General features: G+C 44.6%; 1 protein-coding gene across 1 annotated transcript in view; it reads left to right on the top strand.

Annotated features, from left to right (window-relative positions):
* Positions 1 to 542, top strand: part of LOC103798868 (sodium/bile acid cotransporter-like) — a 5,307-nt gene extending 4,765 nt beyond the window's left edge. Inside the window, exon 6 of the mRNA XM_009071151.1 lies at positions 478 to 542. Within this exon, the coding sequence (XP_009069399.1) occupies positions 478 to 542 (65 nt within the window). The remainder of the gene's footprint in view (positions 1 to 477) is intronic.
* Positions 543 to 991: the final 449 nt, after the last annotated feature.

The raw sequence follows: 991 nt of genomic DNA, 5'->3' as shown, positions 1-991 counted from the left end.
GGACCATTATGCCAAACCCCAGCTGTCTGTCTGTAAGATGGCAGAAGAATGCACTGCCGAACAAGATCTTCCACCAGTCACCCCACTGATGCTTCCAGTCCACCTTTCTCCAGTCCCTTGGGACAGAGAAGCAGCAAAGTACTTGCTACAGCTGCTGCATGATGACTTTACCATATCTTTCAGCTATGATGAAGGATAACTGTTAATATGGAAAAACATTTCACTCGGTTTGGCATCTCGGAGTGCAAAGCAGTTGATATTGGTAACAGCCATGCAGGTGTTTGCAAAACTACTATAAAAAAGGGAGGCATTCCAGGCTCCAAGTCACAAATGATTGAAAACAAAGTGGCAGCACTTTCAAATTACTTCCTCTTGCTTTAAACCATACAGCAATACCAATTGTAGCTGTGGTGTATACCACAATCTTTCTATAACCTGTTTTCAGAACTGCCTAGTCTCACATTTTTCTTTCTTCAGATGCAGCAAAAATTATCTGTGCAGGTGCGGACACAGTTAGTGCTCAAGAAATGAAACCAGTGTAAAGACCCTGCAGAAACAGTAGGAAACCAGGAAAACAGTAGATGGATTCTGCAGCAGCTGCTATCACAACCCATCTGAGCTCCACCTTCTGCAGCCAGTTCACAGTTCTAAGACTTACCTATACGCTCATTTTACACCAGTCAAAGGGATTGCCACAGACCTATCCACACCCACAATGTTATTTCCCAAAGACCCTGCTTCAGACTAAGCCTCTCCCTGCTGGCCCAGAAGGGAGGCTTCCAAGTCATCGTGACAACCCTTAGCTAAGGGCCACACACCCAAGTGACTGCCCCCAGTTTTGCTCAGATGAAAAAAACCACTGCCCACATCAGTTCCCATTTTTAATTTCACTTACCTGTAATTGTCCCACTGGCACACATTGCAAGTAGCTCCTGAAGACATCACTGAAGATTAATTTCTCTAACAAAGACCCAAACCAAGGTGTGAAAGT

Source organism: Acanthisitta chloris, unplaced genomic scaffold (genome assembly GCF_000695815.1).
Source record: "Acanthisitta chloris isolate BGI_N310 unplaced genomic scaffold, ASM69581v1 scaffold40423, whole genome shotgun sequence".
Classification (NCBI taxonomy): domain Eukaryota; kingdom Metazoa; phylum Chordata; class Aves; order Passeriformes; family Acanthisittidae; genus Acanthisitta; species Acanthisitta chloris.
This window is presented reverse-complemented; position numbering and strand designations above follow the sequence as displayed.